This window comes from Neodiprion lecontei, chromosome 1 (assembly GCF_021901455.1).
Source record: "Neodiprion lecontei isolate iyNeoLeco1 chromosome 1, iyNeoLeco1.1, whole genome shotgun sequence".
Taxonomy (NCBI): domain Eukaryota; kingdom Metazoa; phylum Arthropoda; class Insecta; order Hymenoptera; family Diprionidae; genus Neodiprion; species Neodiprion lecontei.
This window is the reverse complement of record NC_060260.1, coordinates 7,409,664-7,432,642: the sequence shown is the minus strand read 5'-3', so window position 1 is coordinate 7,432,642 and position 22,979 is coordinate 7,409,664. Positions and strand designations below refer to the sequence as shown.

The following is a 22,979-nucleotide window of genomic DNA, read 5'->3' as shown; positions in this document are numbered from 1 at the left end:
AACTACAATATTTAGTGATAAGTCTAATATTTTCACTGTCAATCTCGAAAAAAGTGAATTTTCACATGATTTCAACTTTAATCTTGAATAACTTTTCAAAGAGTTGAGTTATAAAAAAATTGGAAGATACTTTTTTTTTGTAGAGCATTTAATTCCCTCCAAAAACGTGTAACGGACATTAACGTACATTGCCCCGTTACTGAGCTACAAAATTCAGAATAAAAGTAAAATTATTTTCGCTTGTTAATCAAATGGAAAATGAAAAATGGCGTTCAGGAACCGCTAAATATTAATATTGAGGGCTCAAATTTTGACAGGCGTCTTATTTCCTCTCCCTACAACAATCGAAGGTATGATTTGGAAAAAAAAACAATGAATTTTTTTGAATCATGCCCGAATATACACATATATTGCAGGATGATTTTACGCCCGCTATCGTGTAATATTTCCCTGTAACTGCACTTGTATTTCCGTTCATGCACGTACGTGTAGGCATGTGTTTTCCAAATCGGGATAAATTTTCATACTCGTATGTATAATGGTGATACGAAATACAATGTACCTCTATAACAAAGCGATATACATGCAAACTCATACATATACGAGTATCTTATACACGCTATAAAGGGAGTCGCTACTGTTCCATCGTGTTATACGGATGTGTTATTATGCGTAAATATAGCTCCGGGGTTTATTATACGACTCGAAAACTTTCACCGTATAATATCGGTGTAGACGTATAAGGTAGAGGTTTATACCAAGGTAGCCGACATGCACCCGCAACGGCATATAAAATCTTCTTTGTGATTGGCTGATCTATAAGCAGAGGAAACTTTTTACGCCATTTTACCGGCAGCGATCGCGATCTTTATCGACTGAATTATACTTTTATCGAGCGTTATTGGAGGGTAAAAATTTCTCCCCCACATCTCAGCTGTTCGACTTCCTTCCAACTTTATGTACGGGTGACATAGAAGCCGCGATGTGTCCAATTTCCGGTACAATTTACCGCGTGAAAACAATTATTAACCTACCGTTGAACTCGCAAAAATCCCGATTAAAAAAACTAACAAATAGGGAAATTATTATACAATGTGGGAAACATTATTGCACGGAATAGAAATGAAAATTATGTAGTTTCCGATCATCACGATCGAAATATTAAGTCGGCAGAGTTTGCATCTTCAAATTCGGTAATACTGATGCTTGCAGAACAAACGAGAAAATCTGTTTTAATTTACCTACGCGTAGTTAGTTGAAAAGAATAAGTATAATCACTCTGTGTGGAATTGTAGGGCAGTGAAATTAGGATAATAGTAATTCGATTTTCTTCAGGAGGGCGTTCGAACTGAACGGAATTCCCTCAACAATGATATCTCCTGCAAGCTTGTAGCTCTCCTTTTTTAGGTCGAGGTAATCGATCTCTTTTGACCGGACCTCGTTTCGTCTTACTTGGATAATGTGACTGGGCAGGGGTGATTTTCACTAATCCACTCCAATTCAATTCCGCCGATTACAATCTCTGCGCATTTATTTCCTCTTCACTTATCTGCTGCACGTATCCAACGACGATAATCTCGCATTCGCCTTTGGGGTGAAAATGTTATAGTAAATAGGAAAAAAAAAAAAAAACAACAACGAAAGAACGAATATGAAAATAAAATCGTTGTGAAATGTTTATGGAAGCACATCGCATGTGATTTCGGAGTAGCCAATTGTTTCTACTGCATAATTTGAATATTTGATATAATACCTGCGAAAGAATTTTCTACTTTTCTCAATGCAGAGGTTGTTGGTTCGCTTGGTCAAATAAAGACTTTCGCCGTCTCAGGACGTTTTGTATTTATCTTTCGGTATTCCGGCCACAGTGCTGGAGAGAACGTCGAGGAGGCCTTTCTCACCCTTGAAAATCGCTCAACGTCCGAATTCCGGTCCCCTTGGAATTGCTAGAGCTGTATAAAGTTACGAAGACAAAAAGGATGGGCTGAAGTAGAGAAATAAGGACAACGAATGACGGTGGAGGTACGGTTTCATTCCTGCCACGCGGTGAGAGGAAGGCGCGCGATTACATGAATGTCAATTTTTCTTTATATCCACGACGATTTTTTCAATTCCAGCTTTGCTCGATGCGCGAGATCTGGCAAATTTTTATATCTCTCAATCTATTTTCTAACGGCCGCGCGAACTCCACGGTGAATCAGAGCTCAACGGTAATAAAAAACAAAATAAGAGATTAAACAAAAAATGGAGGAATACAAAAGAAAAAGAAGAAAAAGAAGTAAATTTTAGCTGCTTGCTGCAGTAAATGCCATGGAAACGAAATTTAATCGACAAGATTGTTAGTTGTAAGGATTCTACCTAACCTTATATAACGAACGCGATGACAATTCATAAAACAAGACATTATAATGAAAAAGAAAGGATCTTCGTATTTTGTATCGAATTATTAAAGCAGATAAACGATATTTAACTATTAATCGTACCATAAAACGAGAAAGCACTAATGACGCAATATGCCGCAGTACCTACGCTGGAAGCTGGAGAAACACAAAAATGGATGGTGCAACGCGCGATAAATAACGCTCATCTCTTAACGAATAAAACTCGAACAATAATTAATTACAAACGACAAACAGGCGATACGAGCACTCATTAGCAAAACGTGAACGGAACGGTAGAGAGACAAAATAAGATCCGACGTTGTTCACACACCCAATTCAGAAAGTGGAGTGTACAACGTAGAAATAATGAAAAGGAGCTTGTCTCATCTTCAAAAATTGGAATTTGTAACTCGGGAAGTCGTGCGATAACGAAAGCTTACTTACGAAATAAGATAAACGGTTATCAGACACAAGAAAACAGATAAAGAGAAGATATCGCAATCAACGTAATATGCTGAAGCACAGAACAACCATAAATTTTCCACACAAGAAACCACGTGAAGTCGAAGCGGCATTTGAACAAGAAGTGGCGATGTTAGAAGCGTTCTTCTCCTTCCAGGTCCCGAACACAAGGATGCGAGATAGGAGGCGCTGTTGTTTGGACTTGTTGCGGAAAACGGCCGTTAGGTGGCCCGGCAGGGCTTCGTGGCTCTCATCGTCGGCGATTTAAACGTGTCTCTGTCGAAAGTTGCAGGGCGACGGAAGGCCTGGCGAGTTGCCAGGTTGAGCGTCGTCGAAGTGGAAACAGTTGCGACGCATTGCCGGTGGACGGAGCTCGTTTTCAGCTCACCGAAGAGAAAGTGGTAACCCTTGACAACAGATGGGGCGACACAGTGGCCATTCGGAGAAACGTTATCAAATGTTACCCGATAGCAGTAGGCACTCCAGGCAAGCCTTAGCTAACATGAGAAATTCGAAGTGTGTGCTCAAAGCCACCACGCAGCTGGCTTGAGAATAATAAAAAATTGTCTCTAAAAGGGTGTGTTAATAATGCATGAATTGCTCGATAATAATATCTTGGCGAATATTACGTTTATTGCATGCATTGGTACAAGTGTTATTGAAAGGTCATTGAATTACGAGTGATGTTTAATTAGTCATTATAATCGAAGGCGTGTCGTGATTCGACGCATCTCATTTCTATGGCCATGAAGTTATTAATGAAACCTTTGAAACGGCTGCTCTGCAACCACCGCTACGCGTCTGCATTCGGGAGGTGAAGAAAACGAAGTCGTTGCATGTGCGTTGATTAACGAATAACATCGCTGCCGTTGCACTCGAGGCGCGTGCGGTAACACGATGAATAAATCAAGCTTTGGCAAAGCCTCGAACATTAATCTCTCGGCTCGCTCGGCTTCTTAATTCTCTTTTTTTCTCCACCTTTTTCTTTCAACCCTCTCTCGTCGTCATAAATTGTGATACATTCGCGTGCTGGCTACGTCCGTGTATCGAGGAGGTCGTAGCGGCGATTTAGAGCTAGCCAACCGGGGAACATTGACGACCATGAAAATCCATTTCAGCCAAAGCACAGAAAGCGCCAGGGGAGTTTAAATTTATCAAGTAGCTCCGCAGACTGCGCGATGAACATCCAGACTAGACGTCTCGATTTTTTCGCCCATTTTTTACCCTCTATTACAATATCAATTTCAAAAAATTCCTATTGACAACGGACCAATGAATCTCTATGATCAACCGCATTGAGTAGAAACGAAATTCTGTAGTTAGTGTTCGCTACATTGATCTTTCTTTTAGTTTCCTTATTATTTTTTTTTTTTTTCCTTTCTGTGTATACAAAAATAAATCACTTTATTCGGATGAATGATTACCCTGTCTATTCACCCGTGGCGTAAGCTTTATGCGAGAGAAGCCTTGAAATTATTATCTTGTTATCAAACGAGCGCGACGTGCACTGTCACGTCTAGATTTTGATCCCCGGCTCATCCGATGGTAACAGAAATTAAATTAGGCTTATCGATTACGGGAGACAATTTACTCCGGCGAACTTGACTGATAATACAAACGTGGGTGTGCAAGTTTTTGTAATCGTTGATAATAATAATTTATTCTCTGCGTTGGGTGTACGATATGTTATCTTTGTAACGTGAGACACATAATTATAAAAGGAATCGCTCGTCAGCTATACTCAAAAACCTGATTAGATAAATAACAGAGGACTGCGAAATATAACTTTTCATTACCCCCTTAAGTAATAATGCTTTTTTTGGGTATTTAGGTATATTGACAGTTTGTTTTTTTTTGTTTGACAGAAACAACAACTATTCAGGGTAGATGAATATTTAAATATCAACACATCGTTAACACATATATTTGACGCAGAAATTAGAAGTCAATTCTAGAAAGAGAGAAAAAAATTCTCAAAAAATTTACGTGATAGAATTTTGTAAATATGTTTTTCATACATTTGTACCTAGTACCTACCGAAATTACTATTCAATGTTGCGCAGGAAAAATCAGCGCAAGCCTGTATAATCTGTTGAATGATTTTGCAAATTTTTTCTTGCACTTAACTTCTGCCAGAAAATGTATATATTATTATAAAATGCGTGCATGCCTGTAGAAATTTGGATGATCCATTTCTAGATAAGATTTGCAAGCTCTCTTGAACCTAGCTTATCGTGGGATAATCGTAGAATCGCAAGCTGGTGTTCGTTCCAAGTCGAATACGATTCAAATTTCAACACCGATCGACGGTTGAGCTGGAAGATTAATTTCGCACGTCTCGTTAATCAGTCTCGCGAGCGATTCGTTAAGTGACGGGAGGCCGACTAATACCTTGGTGCTAAACTATCGGAGAGGCGAAAGTCATTTGGGAAATTTTGAGGCTAAACGACCCGTCGGCAAGAGTCTGCTGTCAGTCGGCTGGCCGGCGATTCAAAAACTCGAGGAATCACTGCTGTAAGAAACCGCAAATTAAAATTAACCCTAACGAGGGCTAACCGCTTGCTGTATAAATTTCGCTGGGTTTTGATCGCCGCGCGCGAAGGTCTGAGGAAGGATTTCGCTCTTCGCTCTCTTCTTCTTCTTCCCTTTCTTTTTCTTCTCCGTCTCTTTCCTTTTATTCGCGGATTACCAGCCGATTCGCGTGTAGAAATTCCAACACTGCCGGAGAAACGGAAATTTCGCACAAAGCTTATATTTATGGGCTGCGTTTTTTTTTTTTTTTTGTTTTTTTACATCGCTTCTTTTACCAGCGAGAACAATCGTAGCATGAGAAAAACCTCGATCCATTCAATCACGCTATACCAGATTACGAACTTTTTCTTTTCAAGACTCTTACCGTATAAGGTAATATCTTCGATCAGATCTTTATTGACATTTGAACAAATCTACTTCCGTGCAGTGAATGTTACATATTCGAGGAATAAAAAAAATCTTGGTTTGATAAAAATTCGTAAATTATGTATTTTCAGAAGTAAATTATAATGTTAATTGACAATGTTTTTCACAATTCTTTGTGATTTCATGCAGCGATTATACGTTTTCTTCAAAAGTAGCAAAATTGCAAGAAATCACGAGTATCCTGACGTCCTGAGGATACAGTGTTTGAAAATGCAGAAACTGTAAACTACAAGTTCTTTCTTGATGCTAAGCGTGAAACGTGCTGTCTGCTTATTTAAAATCATTCGATTCTCATTGATCTAAAAATTTGCAGCAATCGAGGTTCGTTCCTTCCGCCGTTGACTCGTAGGGAAAAAACAAGCATCTGTCTCTACGAACAAGTCCAAGGCGGAATTGTTTATCAAGTCAAGCGTCAAGCCTGCTAAGTTATAACGTCGTATTTAACGTTAAAGCAGCTCCCGCTGTCTAGTAGTGGCAACACTTTCCTGGCAGTTATCATCAACTGGATACGGGGACCCCTTATTATAGCCTTGCCAAGCAACCTGCCTAGCGGCGGTAGTAGCAGCAACGGAAACTCCGAGGGGTACAATTTTCAGCCTTCTCTCAACCTAGACTTGATGTAAAGCGGCGCAGATGTTACGCGGGATGAAAGTTGGCCCGTGTCTATTACGTCTTAAACGCTTGAACGGGCGTTAACGACGCGTACGCACCCCTAAATGTGGCTACGTACTCTCACTTCGTTGTAAATATAAATCCAGAAAATTTTATACATCGACTCCTTTTACAAGGCTAGGCGTAAAATTTGGCGAATTATTTATGTACCTTACTCGCGGAAGAAGAACGAAATTACGTTTGTTGGCTTCGCGAATTAATACGTGTCTAAGATATTCCTTTAAGTTGTGTCGATTTGTTCACATTGACAAAATTAAAAAGAAGTTTAGGTCAATTTGGGGCGCGAGCTTATTGATTTGAAAAATTTGTTCCTCGTCACTTTAATGCAGTTAGTTTGTACGTATATCGGACTTCTTATATCCAGCAAATGTATGTCGACGTGATTTTCCGGTCATTGATTTAAAATAATTCACGACAATGTTGTTGGGTCGAAGATGATTTTGAAACGTGAAGATTACGAAAAAATTGGCAGTCCAGTAACGACTACAAAATGAAAATGAGAGAGAGAGAGAGAGAGAGAGAGAAAAGTCATTATTCAAAGAGCCTGCGAGGCTGCTGCGGCTGTCGGTTACGTACAAACGACTCTGGTAATACACTGGTTCGATTCTGGGGCAATCCGAGGAATAATACCGGTTCGGGAAGCCATAAAGCGACGTGTAAATGTCCCACGGGATATCCGGGAAAATGGTGCAAGACCTTAGGCCGAAGGGTATAGCGGGATCCGAGGAAGGAGGAAGGAAGAAGAAGGAAACGGCATGACCGTCGGACGAGAGGATGTAACCGCGTGTAAGAGAATTTTTTTCCCTCCCTTGTTTTCCTGTTTCTCTTTCCGTTCTTTCTTATCCGGAGATTCATTCGCCAGTCCGGCAAATCGCCGAAAAACCGACGCGGCGTTCCAGCGACGCGATGCAATCGCTGTTATTTGTTCGCTCCTTGTTTTCCGCCCGTCCGAAAAACTTCCCTCGAAATCCTTCCCCCCAAATCACCGCTCACATTCACCCCTCCGAAACTGTTTATCGAGTTTCATGCAGATGCTTTTCAAAGCCTCTGTAACAATATTAGCCCGGAAATAGATTACGCGTCGGAATTCTTGTTTTCGGTTATACAAGCTTTTCTTGTCTACAGATTTATTTATTTTTTTTTTTTTTTGTTCTCGTCTCGCGTTTAGGGTTGGATCTCGATCTTTGCACGATGAAGAAAAAAAGACTCCGTCGTGTTTTTCTCGCGTTTAGGCTGTAATAGATTTTTCCATACATTATGTTACGTTGTGTACAAATACGCGTGTATAATACACATGCCTGTAGAGCTTGATAAAATAAGTGAAAAAATTGTGAGAGCAAAAAGTATCTCATTTTCTTTTTTTCCCCACCAGTCCTGACGAGAAATCGTAACAAAAAGTGTCGGGGTTCTTTTCGGTGGTTTGTCCGGTAGCTCTTACCTTTTCTTCGGCTCGCCTCAGCGGCTGCTTCTTCCGCTTATTCTTCTCCGTTTTTTTGTCTTCTTCTCCATCCCGGAATTTGCGGGTGATTTGACACTGGTCGAGTTCAATGTCCGGCTGAAGTATCAGCCCGCAAGTCTTGAGTGGTTCTTTCTTTCCTCACGGGTAGCGAGACGGACTTTTGTCTAGGTTGCGGTTGAAAAATCTCTTCCTATAAGTCAGAGAAGAAGAAAAATAGGAAAATTCGTTCTTTTTACCGTCGTCGAAGGAAACTGGATTCCCGTTACGTATATACGTATTAACGATAAATTGAACGACTTTGCCACATTTCGCTGCACGCGAGAAGCTGGAACTTTACTCATCAGTTTATTTCGAGAAACCTGGTGTTGTGCCATTTGTTAGGAAAATAAACAGAGAGGGATGCAAAGCGAAAGACAACAGCATACGATACATACCTGTAAGAGAATCAATGACGATAAGAGCCGGCAGTGTAGCAGATTATGTTAACCCATATCCCTGGGCACTGTTCAAGCATGGAGGAGACAAGCGGCGGAGGCCGCGTATTCGGCGAAAGCAATTTGCCGAAAGTTGTTTTACTCCCCGAGAAAAACTCGCGGGGATCGTCATTGGAAATCGTAAACGATGCGAAACAAGTTGCTCGGAGGAGTTTTCGTTACTTTGGAGGGCCGCAGTTTGTACCTACAATAATTCCTGCCGTTGGTACCACGCTGGGTGGATGTCTTCGCGTATACGTACCTTCGAACACGCGAGTCTTAACGTATGGATACAGACGTTGGTATACGACGGAGAATAATGTCTGGGTTGGAAGGATGCAGGCGTTTTTGCCCCGTGTGCGCAGATATACGTCGATCCATGTACGTTTCGGTTGCGTTTCTACGTGTCTGACTGTGTCTGTGGATTGAAAAGGGAAAATAAGGCATGGTGGATCGAGGCCATTTGCCGCAAGACGGGCATTCGTTTTCGGAAATCCTTTCCGTCTCGCGCTCACGTGGGCGGATCAAATGAATCACGAATGACACTTTTACGACGGGGCGATAAATAGTGATGATAATGTTGGGAGAGGCGTAATAACGCGAGTGTAAGGTAAAGATCGCGCACTGTCGTGATTTGATTGGCCGTCTGAGAAAGCTGCTTCCTGCGACTTTTAAATCAACCCACCACCCTCCCTCTGTCATCCAGTTCCACGAACTCTGGAATTCGACGTGAAATTGACACGGGGAAAGGATAGAATTTGATTAATCCGCTTTCGTCATTTTCGGATGAAAACTTTTTCATCATCCGGCAGCTTTTAGAATTCAAGCTCGATAGAAGCTACATTCTGTTCGGATATCCGTATACCGAATACCTGTATGAATTCATATTTTTTGGAGTGCGAGGGTGTTGCCAATATCCCCTGAGACTCTGTACGATCGCAATTTCGCAAATTGATAGATTCGCATTCGTGTGTATTGCGGAAGCCATGCTTCGGGTGTAAAAATTTTCGTACGCGTAAAAGCTGAATATAAACTTTATAACTGCGGATGATTTATTGATCGTGACAGTAAAATTTTTTTGGCGCCCGTACATTATTTATCGCGGTGGCGAGTTTTAAGTTTCTTGTTATTTTTCAATTTTATTTGGTTATTTTTTTTTCAATACAACAACGCACCGGCAACAAGTAACCCGAAAGCGTCAAAATATTATCATTTCTTGATAAATGTTGTTCGTTGAACACTCGAATACGAGTATTATTACAGAGGCTCCGGTCCCTTTGTTTCCATGTTTCTTCCTGTTGTTCCTAGTTGAAATATTTGAGACACACGCGGCGATGAGCGAAACCCAACCTTGCGATATCAGGCAGAGGTATTAACGTTAGAGAACAGGGGCGGTATTCAATCCTCTGATTAGCCGTATAAAAATTCATACACACAGGGACGTACGGAAGGCTGTATTCCGTATCTCGCTCTTTTAGTTTGTCCGCCTTCTTCAGGAACTCCCAGTATTCGTTGATGCGGGGTTTATTACTCCGACACAACAATTACCCAACATTCCTTTCTCTCTCTCTCTCTTCCAAGTCTAGGGGATGTTCCACTTGGACAACCGCTTTAATTTTACGGTTAATTACTATCCAGTAATTTGGTGTTCTCAGAAGAAAAGTAATTGGTCTTTCCGTTCCCATTTCGTTTTTCATTGTGTTCGAGGAGCGCATGGGATTTAAAAAGGTGGGTAATCAATACCTGCTCGAAAACCCGCAGTGGTATTATTCAAAAAAGAAAAATGCAATCATCCTCTTTCTCTCTATCTTTCTCCCTCTCTTTCCTTCGGTAGGTATGCAACGCATCTGATATCATTTGAATTTTTTCCTATCCCTTTCGTCTCATTTCGCCGGTACATCGGAGAGAGGACCTGGTGGGTCTCGTTGATACACATTACGAACGTTTCATACGTTTTTACTGAAAATCTCTCCACGTGTACATGGTTGTAACGACACGGGGAATGTTTTATGTAACTGCGAAAGTGAAACGGCGTGTTTTTTTTTGTTTATCATATATTTTTTGCGTTCCGGAAACCACCGGGGGGGAGGAGCAGGTTCTCTCGGTTCTTTGCCGCTCGCGCAGGCCACGGGAGCTTAATTGATCCACGAGCGGCTGCTGAGTGAACGGGTGAAAAATAAAATACCCGAGGTATTGCTATAGACAGAAATAAAAGCGTGATGGGTGCTAAAAATGTGCCAATTGTTGTTGCCGTGTTCCTGGAATAATAAACTCACACCTACCCATGTAATAAATAACTCGTGCTAAAAATCCATATCTGTCAGATTCCGCTGTCTCGTGGATTCGCAAGCCGAGTGGCACCGCTCCTTCAATTTCCCCAGCTAGTTCTATGGATCATGGATTTTCACTGCTTAACCACCGTTTTTTTTTTCTTCTCATTCGTTACAGAGGCGCACAGGGCGTTGGAGCTGCTTGAGGATTATCATGCCAAGCTTACACGACCCCAGGACAAACAACTGAGACTAGCGATCGAGCGCGTCATAAGAATCTTCAAGAGTCGACTCTTCCAGGCGTTACTTGGTGAGTTGAAAATTACTCGTTTCGTTACCCGATCACCGTCTGTAGCGATGAATTTTACACCGCATTCGATAGAGCGAGCACGTTGAAAACGTCATCGTTTTCTCAGCCGCGATAATAATAGTCTCACCAGGAAATTGGATGTCGCTTTTTTTTTTTATTGCAGAGCGATCGTTTCGACTGCTTAACGCATTGCCGTCGTTACCCTGATCTAGGTTACGCCCAACAATTTTTCTCAACGATCTTATTTACATAGAAATAACTCCTACAACATATCGCAATCGGGATTGTACAATACGATTCGAGCGACAACGCCTATTCTTTCTGAGGATATTACACGAGAGGGATGCGAATCTCTCATATTCGCGAAGAATTGGATTGTAGGTTTCATTCCCCAGGTTGATGTGGTGAATTAGGTATTATAATATTTCGTCATTTGTATTCGAGATAATGTTATTGATCCTATACGTTCCTTTTGTCAACGGTATCTTTCGACTTTTGTAAACCCATGAAGAGCGTTACTTTGTACGGTGTATACGTATGACGAGGCGAGTAATCTTCCTTGGAAGAAAGGACGAGAGGACAGGCAGGCAGGATCTCGTTACGTGAACCTTTTATCCAATTTTAGCTTGTTCTACGTCTACTCGCGGTTCGGTACCAGCTTACCTGCCTTTCTAGCTGAGGAGAAAACGAGATATACACCGATAAAAGAATGTCAAAAATCTTCCCTCGGCGACGCGGAGTTTCCCTCTCGATTTTCTATTTTGTAATAGTATATGCTCGTCATTTATTTTTCCTCGCGGCAATTCTCATATACGTATACTCCAAAATCCCGTTATCTTCATTCTTCCTTCTATATATCTTCGTTCGTATTTCAGAGCCGAGCGTGATATCGTTCTCCCGCGTTCCTCCGTTTTTCTCGCTAAATGAATCTAATCAAGTAATAACCGACGGCTGAAGAAACTGCGCGTGCAAATCCATCATTCGTTGGGAGTTGCGGTATCTTTTTTTTTTAAATATTTTTCTTCCTTTCTTCTTCCGAAAATTCGTTACTCCGCAACTATACGTGTCGGATCATGTGTATATTATTCATCGGAAAACTTCCTTTGAACCGTCGACGAGAAACGAAAAGAAAGAAAGAGTGAGAGAAAGAAAGTTCTAACGGATGCTGGAGAGGGTCGCGAGGAATCAGAAAAGACACTTGCTTTGGTCAGAGGGTATCGGATGTCGTTTCCCTAATTTTCCACCGCGGGTACCATTGTCGATTCTCCCTTTCAAGTTCTCCCCTCTCATTTCTTTCTTCTTTCGTTCTTATTCATTCGGCTCGCAGTCTTCCCCGATAACCATCAATGAGAAGTGTGGCGCACCCCTCGGTACTCGATAAAAAAAAATTTTTTTCTAACTTTTAGCCCTCCCTTAAATACATTTCAGGTATTCGTAACATATTTCCGTTTTCGTTTCGGTTGTGTATCGCAGTAACCACCAGCATCAGCCTTAGCGTTCCTCTCAGCCATCCATCCGTTTCCCCTTTTCGTTCTCTTTCCATCTCCTTTCGATAAATTGATTTTCGGCCGCTTTGTCACCGCTACTGAAAGGGAAAACGTAGAGAGTGGATGTTTTTTAAAAATTTTTTTTTTTTTTCCAACAAGAATACAAAAACAGAAAGTAAAGGAAAGGATAGGAAATTTAATAAATTTTCCTCGAAATTGGAAACGGTAACGACTTTCACCCGATAATTAACCCCGTTTTGATACCCGGCTCTTTGCTGTTCGTGCTCCGTAACGATTCGGTTACGAGGCGGCTCGTCCAACGTGCCCCGTAATGGCAATTAAGAATTGCGCTTTCGAAATTGAACGTAAATTTTAACGGCTTTGTTCACGCATACTTCGCATCATCCAAGCCCGTCTCGATGCGATAGAGGTCAAATGGGGTGGGCGTCAAACGCGGTTCATTTCATCTCGTTCCAACATAATGGAGAAGATAATACTCCGTGACATTGATTGCTCGGTGTTTTCGCTCATATCCTCTTCGTCGACGCGCTGTTTAAAGGAGGGAAAGATCGGCGCGTGGCATTAGAAACAGCAGAGTCGAGGAGGGCTGGCGGATCTTTTGATCTTTGACTTTGATCCGAGTACACTCGACGAACCCTTTTTTCATCCTCACCTTTCACCTTCGCAATTCATCTTACGTAAAGCTAGCCTTCGAACAATCCATCCGATGGGTATCCATTTTCTCATAAACTGATCGAGCCGAAGATCGATTGATAATAAGCGATCGCCTGCTCGGACTGTGTACCATTATTTTCAGAACCTTATCGAATTGGGTCAGTTCCAAAGGTCTCAATCTTTGTACCGTGCGGCTTGAACCCCGTTGGATCAATTCATCGCAGATCTTGAACCAACCCCACAGTTACGTGAAACATTAACGATTTTTTTTGTAGTAAGCCAATTTTCCCGTCAATCCGTATGCGTCGTAACCGTTTTACGGGGTAGATCGTGTACAGATTTCGATGAAGCTAAGTTGTTTATTTGGCTACTTTAGGGTTCGCACATACGTTTCACTAATCCCAATGCACGAAATGACTAGGGCTGAAAGAAATTAATATTGCGGGAGTTTAATGGGTGCTTGTATAATTAATTTATTGTAAATTATATGGAGAATACGGTAATAAGTCGTAGAGGAAAAAGGGAAGAATAGTGAATTTATATGTTGGGCAATGTTGGCCCAATGATAGATGATCTGAGAGATGAAAATATGGATGGGAGGAAGGATGCAAGGGACTGGCTCGTTGAAGTTTGACATTGGATGGTAATAGATCTGAGATCTGGAGGACCTAACAATTGAAACTATTCTTTGTCCAAGGGAGATTCTCTTCCGTTTGGTAGATCCCGTTATATACAAATAGCTATAAAGACGATCTTTCAAGTAGGCATGAGAGCCGTCGCTGTAGTCCGTCGTAGGTCCTGCTTTCGAGCCCGGATCAATCTTCAATTATCCTTTGCTGAGAGGATATAAAAAAACACTCCGAGTCGATTTTTTTCCGACCCCTTGAAACCTGACCAGCCAGCTATATCGGGAATAAGATCTATCAGGACGAGACTTTGATGGAAGGTGTAATACAGAGTCGAAGGGAAGATATTCGGTGCCCGAGAAACCAAGGGCGAGAGACGATGGAAGGAAGAGAGTGGGGGGGGGGGGGGGGGGAGAAGATAGTGTAGCCACTTAGCCACGCCATTTGCCGCTTGGTCGCGCTAAACTGATATAAATTGGCACATCACACCCGCACCATTCAAAATTCAGAGCTCAGGATTAGGCCTCGTCTTCGTCTTCGTCGTTCGTCGTTCGTCGTTCGTCGACCGTTGGATTCCCCCAAGTGAAACGATCTTTCCGACAAATTAATTCCCAACTCTGACCTGTCGTTGAGTCGGCGTGAATGAACATCCCTTCCGCCTTTGCCGTTACACACACACGCGTAATAAATTAACACTGTTTTGCAGTATCTTCAAGCCGTTAAGCTTTGGGACAAGCTCCTACGGCAGGGTATTGTTTGCGATGTAACACGCGCGTGGTTTTCTCCTGATTTTACTGTTGCCGCTACCGTGTGTCTCGGCTGAACGATGCAGCACTGTAACACGAAAATCCCGAGTTCGTCGGTATAATGCCAACAACTCCTAACAGCCCCCGCCGGGAACTGAACTGCTACAATTACGAACCAGTTACCGAAGGCCTCCTTGCCAATTTCCATCTTCCTCGTAACACCCTCGTCGTCGCAGGCGAATTCATTAGCGGGCTATCGGTGTCAACAATCGCGACGTGCATGCACATCTAATCTGTAATACCACGATGTATCGATCACGCTCAAGGTATACGATCGTAGCTTGCAGCTTGCAGCTTTCAGGCGTGCCGCAATCGCCTGCTGCCCTTGTATCTCTCGATATCTCAAAGTACCTACCGTTGCTAAAATTATACCGATACTCGTCACTCGTACAGCGTTTTTATTTTTTTCTTTTTAACGGGTATCGTTCGATGAAGGGAGAACATGATTTAATTACGAAATTATTAAAACTTTTATCATTATATCAAACGAATGTTTATAAATTGTATCGTGAGATTTTCATATCTGTAGTTGTGTATCTTTACCTATACGTATATACATGTAAATCAAAACACGTTCGATAGATATTGTCGAAATATTTCACCTCCGTCACTCGCGTATGTTACGGATGCATGCTCTTCCGCTCTGCTTGATTCAGATCGCCCAGCTGACAAATATTTATATGCCACCAGTTATCTCGATTCGCTTGAAAACTTGCACGCATGAAATTATTGATCTACGTTATGTAATTATGTATTAGGGTGTTGCACGAAAAAACAATCTGCGAATTTCTATCGTGGCTAATCGTAAAACGCTCATCTTTGAAGTCAATCTTTCTTTCGACCCAAATCAATTTTTCAGCGGGTGCCACGATGAGAAATCGCAAATTATTTTTTCGAGCAAAATCCTAATAGATATATAATAGGGTCGTCCCTATTTCGGGATCGAAAAAATTTCCATTGCGATATCCCCGCCCAGATCTGTTTCAAATCATTAAAAAAAAAAATCTGTGTAAAGTTTCAAGCCTCTACCAACTGGAACACGTGCCTCTAAGCTTCAAAAGTTTTAAACGTAAAATAAATGTAGTTTTTATAACCAGTTATTTTGTTTTGTATGACTTTGGTGTAAATTGAGGTACCGATTTGAGGCTTGGCAGAGTTATTGCTTATAATGATAGGAACAAACTCTGAAAATTTCAAAATGTTATAATTATTGTTCCCTTGTATATACGTCTAGAAAAAGTGATGCTATTAAGCTTATACGTAAAGAGAATTATATTATAAAATTGCGGTAAAATTTTGAAATTTTCCGCGTTTGATTCTATCATTATAAGCAACAACTCTGCCAAGTTTCAAATCGGTCCCTCAATTTATACCAAAGTCATACAAAACGAAATAACTAGTTATAAAAACTACATGTATTTTACATCAAGACTTTTAGAGCTTATATTTATATATTTATACATATTTGATGAATTTGCCGACCTGGCGAGATTAAAAGTAGGTACATACTTCGAGTTTTTCAGAGTGAAAATTGCACTCTTTGAGTCTTGACGAATCGATTCGACGTTGTTGGTCAGAAAAATAAATAAATAAATAAAAGCGCCGTACATTCCGCTTGGATTGAAACGGATGAGTTGGGCGGTCCGCGAATATATACCGATCTATATATTTCTAGGTATACACGTATATACCTATCTGTTACGCAATTCGCTTCGCAATAAATCGTACAACAATACGCAGAGCCAGACTTTTCTCATTGGGAAAAAATTTTTCTCCGGATGTATTCGACTGTGCGCAAAGCTATTGTTTTTTCCACGGATTGGCGATAATTGACGATTCTCGGTGGATAATTTTATACCTTTCACAGAAATTATATCTTATACCTATATAATTATATTATAACTATGTGCAGGCGTATTATTACAGATCGCTTGAGAGGGTGAAAGATTTAATGCTAAACTAAATGAATGAGTGAAAATTATCTGTAAAAAAAGAAAAAAAAAAAAAAAAATTGGCGAACAGTGTCTGTTCGTTTTATTATACTTTCCTTATACTTTCGGTATGCGTCTATTCACTGATATGATGAATAATTTATTCGAGCTTTCGACTACATCAAGGGTTTAAGTTTTTTGTTCCAAAACGTGTACGTCACGATTATTTCCATTCAGCTGAAAGAGGAATAATATACAAAAGTTGGCTATTAGCTTAGGCGCATTTCTTATAGTCTGATCCCCATCTCACCGCCACTGATCCCGAGGTCTCGGATAGGATATAAAGTCGACAAGAACCGTGCAGCTTATCATCTCTTTGGGGAATTTATTTTCTGTTTATTTATGCAAATTACTCACTTTAGCCCCCGCGGTGATAGAGGAAAGTTAAGAGACGAGAGCCGGAGCGATAAAGAGAGAGAGAAAGAGAGAGAAAGCGAGAGACAGAAATGACGTAGGGTAGACGGCGGGCGATCGGTCCGTAAATGAAAATGTATTTTCTCCTCGGCTATTGCTATATCTTATACAAATGAGAAAAAATTGCCTACGGTGTTTAATCAAACGACGAGACTTCCAAATTGCAAAACTGTTAGTCAAAATTAAAACAAAAAAGGGCAGTAAGTAATTCCTCATATCTCTTCGTTGAGTGGGGCTTTATACACGTATACATATAGTATAATATATAATGCGTTTTATTTTATGCTGCTGGGTATAAGTTGAAGCTAATCAAAAACTCCATTTATATCTGTAGGTATATTCATCCACCGTACGACGATCGCGAATGTTGTCTAGATCCTCGAATTTCTTGTCTTCAAAAGTTCATCGAATCGCGTTTCTCAGCCTCTATAACTCTGCTGTGGACGCGCTGTAGAACTGCGTAGAACGAGTAGGCGGTACGAAGAATCTGAAATATGAAAATTTCCCAGTAGCTACCAAGAAATACTGAAAATTTATTTGCTCCGACCGGTTCGGGGGCACCCGAATTGCCCTTGATGTTTGCTATGTGCTCTCACGTCTACCCGACAGCTTACTCGAGAAATGATGCTCCAGTCGAGTGCCGGGCCGACGTGTGTGTACGTCTCTCTTTCTTTTTCTTCACCTTCTTCATTCCCCCTGCAGTATTTCAGGCGAGACGCCGTTGGAATGCGCTGAATTTTACGAAACGCGTTGACGAAGTTACAGGTACATATCACGTCGAAGGTTGTAACGAAACATCGTAAGGTGTTAAAAGGTGTTTCCGGTATACGCGAAGAGTTTCGATTATTAAACGTATACCTGTTATGCTTCCTTTTAAAATCGCGTTTTTTTAACTAACGGCGGATTCTCAAGCCGATGGATGAAAGTTTGCGAAAACTTTTCAACTCAGTCGTACAAAGATGTTCAACGCTACGACACTCATCCTTGGGGTAAAGAAAAGTAAACTGATTCAAGAAAACTGGAGGTTGGAGGGGTCGGGGAATTGATTCTGAACAAGGGGTGAGAGAAGGTGAGAAAAGGAATAGATCGCGAGGGAGAGAGATGTATAGATCAGAGTCGGTGTAGGAATGGTAACAAAAAAATGTAAGCCTGAGGAATGAAGATGCGGTGGGAACCTTAAGGTATGGGAAAACTATTCCCTCATCTCTCGCTTCTTCACTGATCCTCAATTTTTCGAAGCATTGTAGCGCAGGGGAATTTATCTTCCAGGCACGAACACGCGGTCTTATACTCAGCGTTGAAGTATAAATTCATCTGCCATCGCGCTTGACGATCTTGCGTCTATCAGAGTTCTATTCACTCAACGTAAGAAGTCGGTTGTATTCGTTGCTTTGAAATTTCTGAACCCATCGGATCACGCGACTCGTAATGTCAACGAATGCTCATTTCGTTTCTTAAACATGAATACTTTTCGTCTCACGGAAAAAAGTAAACAGTCGTGTATTTTCCAAAATAATTTATTCGCAAACACGAGCTGCAGTTCATTCTACTAGTTAGGTGCAGTAACGCGAACTTTTTAATTAGTCCGTTAGCTAAGCGCGTTCAACTCAACTCGGCTGAGTAGCTCTTTAATATCAGGCCGTGAGTCTACTTTCGGGGAAGTTAACTGTTAACATAATATAACGTAAAGATAAATCCTCTAAAACTACACTTGGATATCCACAATGAAAAGCCAAGGAAAACAGTGAGAGATCCTTTGCCGCATCTGTACTCACCATGGAAAACGTTTCGAGAGAAAGATTGAACACTCTGCCGACGGTGAGCTTATGGGCTCGCTGCATTCGGCACATCACTATACGCAGAGTGTTCTTGACTCTCGGAGAACAGGCCGTCCACTGACATTGAAAGGGTGCTATCATCAGGTCCGTTGACTGAAAAACCATTTTCTTTTTACTTCTCGATCGCGCAAGAATTTTGAGGCTTGTATTTATCGGTTGCGAGTGACGCGCGGCGAAATAGGTACATGTGAAATATTAAAATTGCAACTCGAAATTCTCACTGGTGGGTAAGAACCCTCTTAGCCGGTCGGTCGAAAGCTCCGTGGCCGCCGTTTGCTCTTGGCTTTCAGGTAATATCAAACTTTACATATTTTCTCCTCTCCAAAGCCGCGGCGTAAGTTTTTACGCTGCACGTTATATCCTGCTGTAGATTCTACGCCCAGACATTTTCATCGCTTATTCTGTAATCCAGCTTCACCTCATACATACTCGACCACGCGTTATAATATACGGCTGTGAACGTATTCTGACAACGATTAAACCTTTAGCAGCGAGTTTCGTGGCTTGACGATAATACCTCAAAACCGCGTGTTCATTTCTCTATCTTCATTTTGTAGTTTAGCAATATTTCACCTTGCATATTATCCCGTTTCCATGCCAGCAGTAGAAGAATATCTCCAAGAGCATGCAACCCTGGTAGAGAAGCATCGAGCAGAACTGCAAGCTCCCCGGCGATAACTGGAATGGCGGAAAAGCAATTTGAACAATTATTGTCACTTGCTATTGATTCAATTAGGAAATTGTACGACTCTGAGGAATGGGGGGATCGGGATGTGGTATGTAAGGTGTTGTACGTGAGGCTGATCGCGTATCGGGAACGCGTACCTGCAGGAGCGTAAGGGTGAAATTGAATTTGCAAATTCGCAAGTGTACACAGGTATTTGCACTGCCTTATTTGCGAGTTTGTTTCACTCGAGTTTATTCCCATTTTCCCCCATCTATAGGGGTGAATATAGAGACTAGCCACTGAATCTTAATCTGGGATAATAACGGTGGATATAGCGGCACCGGTTGACCTCGGCTACGAGGATAGCTAACGAGATATGCAAATACTGCTTGGTATACGTCAGTTGCCGCTTCACCGGGATTATCTGGTTACTTGGTTACTTGGTCATTTCCGGCTTAACCACTACGTTACGTTACATGGCTTCGTACGCGCGTTTCGCTCTGTGCTATTCCGTCAACTCCGGCAATGTTCCCCACCAGCTATGCGTATTGAGCGATCGTGTAAGTCGATTACATAATTAACCTTCCGCTCCTGGGCCGGGGAAGTTGTTTGAGATGCGAAATCCTAAGCACTCTCACAGTCATCGTCGGAGGGGGGGATTCGATCCAATCAAACTCTACTTGTGTTTACTTACCAAAGTTAACTCGAAACACGTCAGGCAGAGTATGATACTGCTAACCGCGAATTGGACGAGGATCCCAATACCGAACACGTCGTTTATTTCATTCGCGAATCTGTAAAGAACCACTCCGAACTTTCTCATCGAGTCACTTTTGTTCAATACGTATCCAGATACTGCCAGGCGTTTTATCATTATTCACCACTTTGTTATCTACAATTGTAAAATGCATTTCTTACTCTTATCAGAGTGAGGACGACACGGTTTTTCTGTTTTTATTTTTTCAAACAGTCACTCGTGGATTCAAGTCTGGTATATTTTTAAATCCACGCAATTTCATCGATTCGTCGAACAATGAGTGAGACTTCTATTTTCCCGGGACTATAAGCAAAGCTCGATATAAGATCGGTGAAAATTGAACGTTGGCTCTGGAATTTAAACTCGATCAAAGCCTGACAAAGGGGGTTCAGTTTACCTGATGATGGCGCCGTGATGTTCGATGCAGCCGACGATGCGCTCATGTAAAATATCGTCTTGCAGGGAGCGAGGTGGAAATTCCGCTGGAACGTTGCCAGTTTTCAGTTTACCTTTCAGTTTATCCTCCGCTCTTCCGACCTTCGATATACGTCCAGCACGCTGGGTTACCGCAGTCTTAAACTCCACGGGATTCTCGCCGTCCTCTTCATCCTCTCTACCGAGTTTGGATAAATCGTGACGAAGCATGTCTAGCTGAGCGCCAGCGAGCGCCATCAGGCTCGACGCGAAGGTATCCATCATTGCATTCATGAAGGCGTTCATCATCACGGCAGCTGTTTGATAAGCGTAAATCACTTCGAATATAGGCGAGTTGCTTATGTCGAAGGGGAACCAAGTTTTCAGCGGCAAACGCCGCGTCTGTATCGACGAAAAACTTTTTATAATCCAATTTTCGTCCGGGTTTTTCGACGCTGCGTACCTTTAATCTAACGGATCGACCAATTACTCACCTCCCCGCTGTCCACCATCGGGACGATCGCCCAGCCTATTACAGTTGACGCACACATCAGGATGAAGATTACGTTGTCCCGATTCACGACTCTCACCGTCGACATCAAGAAATCGCGGTGCGCGTTACGCCTCGGTAGAAAATTCCGTTGTGCCAAATTTTCAACTAATTTTTCCACCCGTTCGCGACGCATCAGAAAGCTGAAGAGCTTTACGACGGTACCGATGTGCGTCAAGAGCAGGAACGATATTTCGCTAATGGCCTCCAGATTCCCCCAGATCACAATCACGTAAATTATTTCCGTTGAAAAGTAGATCATTGACAACGTCGAGATTATTATCGCTCCGTAGATGTTGTAGATGAGCCTGGAAACCGATTATCAAATTTTTGCCCCTCGAAGTAGTTGAAAAGTAGTTGAGGTGAACATTTTACCTGAGCGAAGGGCTCTTGATGTCCGCCGCCCATATTCCCACCGATCGAAAGACCCACAAGTTGATGGTTAGAGCATCGCGGGCACTGATTTCTTCGTTCCTCATCTTATACGAAACGTCGACCGGACGATTTTACCTTTTTCGAATTTCTGGTCGGGAGACAAACGACGAATACCGAGAGCTTTTGTTTGACCTAGCTTGTGCCCAAGTTAGGAGGCGGAGTTTGATTTGATTGGAATGGTGTAGTAGTGCCGAGGGATGTCCAGTCTCACTAAGGACTGGTCGACGTCTCTACTTTATCACCAATTCATCAGCACGCTGCTCCGCCCATCTGGGCGGTGATTTCCCGACTTGGAAATTTATAGGCCACACGATCGTTGTTTATTTATTTATTTATTTATTTTTTTGTTTTTGTTTGTTTTATATTTTGACAAGCATCCATCTTGTCCGGTTTTACAACCAACTTATAGAGCGGGTGAAAAAATCTTTGCCAAGTTGCAGACCCCAGCTGTAGTTCTATTACTTACTCCGAATGAATCCGCGAATACAGTTCGGCTAATAACCGGGTTGCGTCACTGTACAACGAACGTACAAATTATACGTAGCATACACAATGTCCGTTGTGCCTCTTCTCGTGCTGGCATTGTTGGCGAAAGACTTAATTACCATTCGGTTGACAGGTGGACCTTCATTATTCACTCACTCCGACCACGTTCGGTTGCCTCAGTCCACTCTCCCAAGGGAATCCCCGGACTCAACTAGAGCCATGCGTACACAGAGACGATTCCATCCCTCTGCCTGTCTTCTCTCGAACCATTATAAATATTTTCATTCAGGATCGAATCCACTTTCGATACGGTAAACCAAAAAACAGCCGCCTGAGTCAAGTTTTCGTTGTGACGCGTGCGTGAATTATGTCGCGCTATTCGATTAACGGAATTGCCTATAGATTCAATTTGCATGAATTTGCGAAAGCTGTGTAATTCGAGTTGAAGAGATGGGTGGTCGGTACATCCGATGAACCGCAGCCTTGATTCTAAGCGAAACTGACAAGTAACGCGTTAACAACGTGGAAATTGAATCTGCCTGTATCAATAAACCCTTACCAGGCACGACTTGTCGAATCTGATCACCGGAGTAGCAACTTTGGCACATCTTACGAGGCGGAATCGCGGCGGTAAGTCACGATATCGAATTATAGTAATCAGATTCGCGAACCCCTTTCAGCGCCGATGCGTCTTTTCATTATTATCTCTGCCGCGGGTTGGCAGATCATGCTAAAAGTCAAAACGCTGCTTGGAGAGTGGAGGTCGCGGTGGAAGTGACTATCGACATCTAGGTCAGGGCGTCAGACAGCGCTCTTTCACTTCTCCCGATCGTAACCCTCGTGTCGTA

General features: G+C 42.0%; 2 protein-coding genes across 2 annotated transcripts in view; one reads left to right on the top strand and one right to left on the bottom strand.

The window, feature by feature from the left end:
• LOC107224692 (disks large 1 tumor suppressor protein) overlaps window positions 1-22,979 on the top strand; it is a 308,249-nt gene that overhangs the window by 5,576 nt on the left and 279,694 nt on the right. Inside the window, exon 2 of the mRNA XM_046733159.1 lies at window positions 10,854-10,985. Coding sequence (XP_046589115.1) covers window positions 10,854-10,985 — 132 coding nt within the window. The remainder of the gene's footprint in view (window positions 1-10,853; window positions 10,986-22,979) is intronic.
• On the bottom strand, window positions 17,220-21,816 carry LOC107219357 (odorant receptor 46a-like). Its single transcript, XM_015657554.2, has 7 exons — window positions 21,586-21,816; window positions 21,155-21,518; window positions 20,644-21,062; window positions 20,184-20,283; window positions 19,396-19,500; window positions 18,760-18,915; window positions 17,220-17,471 (listed from the first exon to the last, which is right to left on the bottom strand). Exons 1-7 carry the CDS (start codon window positions 21,687-21,689, stop codon window positions 17,379-17,381), a joined length of 1,341 nt encoding a protein of 446 aa, XP_015513040.2. The 5' UTR covers window positions 21,690-21,816; the 3' UTR covers window positions 17,220-17,378.

What these genes read in the sequence shown, in the direction of transcription:
- LOC107219357 (XM_015657554.2), bottom strand. Translation starts at nt 21,689, where the DNA reads ATGAGGAACGAAGAAATCAGTGCCCGCGATGCTCTAACCATCAACTTG. An exon ending in ATCAAGAGCCCTTCGCTCAG is followed by an intron (nt 21,519 to 21,585) that starts GTAAAATGTTCA and finishes ATCGGTTTCCAG; the next exon opens with GCTCATCTACAACATCTACG. An exon ending in CATCACGGCGCCATCATCAG is followed by an intron (nt 20,284 to 20,643) that starts GTAAACTGAACC and finishes GGTTCTTTACAG; the next exon opens with ATTCGCGAATGAAATAAACG.